The sequence below is a fragment of the Heloderma suspectum genome, chromosome 4 (genome assembly GCF_057233095.1).
Source record: "Heloderma suspectum isolate Gila_16-S chromosome 4, 16-S_ref, whole genome shotgun sequence".
NCBI lineage: Eukaryota > Metazoa > Chordata > Lepidosauria > Squamata > Helodermatidae > Heloderma > Heloderma suspectum.
This window is the reverse complement of record NC_139461.1, coordinates 307078685-307080236: the sequence shown is the minus strand read 5'-3', so window position 1 is coordinate 307080236 and position 1552 is coordinate 307078685. Positions and strand designations below refer to the sequence as shown.

General features: G+C 44.3%; 1 protein-coding gene across 1 annotated transcript; it reads right to left on the bottom strand.

The window, feature by feature from the left end:
- Nucleotides 1-315: 315 nt before the first annotated feature.
- On the bottom strand, nt 316-1314 carry NPBWR2 (neuropeptides B and W receptor 2). The gene has a single exon (XM_084848424.1). The coding sequence runs from the start codon at nt 1312-1314 to the stop codon at nt 316-318; it is 999 nt and encodes a 332-aa protein (XP_084704550.1).
- Nucleotides 1315-1552: the final 238 nt, after the last annotated feature.

The following is a 1552-nucleotide window of genomic DNA, read 5'->3' as shown; positions in this document are numbered from 1 at the left end:
CAGGACACACAAAGGATATTCTTTCTACACGTTCAAGATCTTTCTTCCTTTCCTTTCTGGAAAAAAATATATATATATATGGCATTCTAACAATACAAAAGTAAGTGAAAGTAATTAAAAGCAATTAAAGTGCAACAGGATGACTCTTACAGCACAGACATATAAACAGCCTCCAAACAAAACGAAATTTAAATGAAATACAGCCATAAAGTTCTTCAGAAACAACACATTCAAAAGTTTGTAAGAGTTTTCATCCAAAGCCAGGATCAATATCCAAAGGACACTAGCAAGGATCTGGGAGAAGTGGCACATATTTTAAGCAGCTCTGCATTCCAACATCTTCCTGAAACTTTTCTGAAAGCTGTCATCCAGGAAGGCATACAAGAACGGATTCAAGCAAGAGTTGGCATAGCTCAGACTGGTGATGAAGTAGGAGATGCCGATGACCACGGGGGTTTGGGGCAAGTCAGTGGTCAGAGCCACAATGGTGGCCAGATGAAACGGTGTCCAGCAGAAAAGACACACAGTCAGAACAATGAAAACCATGATGGTGACTTTCTTTTTGGCTTTATCTAGGGCTTTAGCGTTCGAGTTCAAATGCATGTTTCTCAGCTTGTACAACATCATGATGTAAAGGATGCAGATGGTGGACACAGGGATGGCAAAGCCCAAGATGAGCGTATAGATCCTGCTGGCTTTGAACCAAAATCTTTCAGGCCTGGGGAAATTGAGACCACAGCTTGTGATGTCCAAGTCATCTTTATAGACATTGGCAAAGACAAAGAAGGGAGAGACGATGAGGGTGACTAGGAACCAAATGCCAAAGCTGATGATGCGGGCTGCCCGGTAGGTACGATGGGGCATCCGCTTAGACCTGACGGTTGCCAGGACCACCAAGTATCTATCTATGCTCATCACGGTGAGGAAATAGATGCTGGAGAAAATGTTGTAGTGGTCTATGGACAGGATGACTTTGCAAAGGACCTCCCCGAATGGCCAGTAATGCAAGAGGTGTTCGGCAATGTTGATGGGCAGGACTAGCGTGAACAGGTCATCAGCTATGGCTAAGTTGAGGATGAACATGTTAGTGACCGTCTTCATCTTTGGGGCTTTGAGGATTACGTAGATGACAGCCGTGTTGCCCGTCAGACCCACAGCACAGATCACAGAGTAGATCACGGGGAGGACAACATAGAAGTCTGGGGACTGCTCATGGGAAGTGGAGTTGATATTCGTAGCATTGTCTCCACAGCAGGCATTACTTGTTCCATTGAAGGTGGGATTCACATCTGTGTTCTCAGAGGAGTTTGCCATACCTCTTCACAGTGTTTACCGATGGTTTGTCAGATTATAGTGCTAGTGGGGAGAAGCCTGGCCATGGTGGAGGTATATCCCAGAACGGCTACCTGTTTTCAGATGGTCTAGCAGAAGGTGATAGGCAGCACATATTAAACTTCTTGGACCCATTCGAGTTAAAATATACCAGTCCAATACAAAAACAAAAAATGCTCATCAGATGGCTGGAGGAAAACAAGACTAGAAAAGTAAAAAG

Bases quoted from the DNA above. Each gene is read 5' to 3' on its own strand.
- NPBWR2 (XM_084848424.1), bottom strand. From the start codon at position 1,314: ATGGCAAACTCCTCTGAGAACACAGATGTGAATCCCACCTTCAATGGA.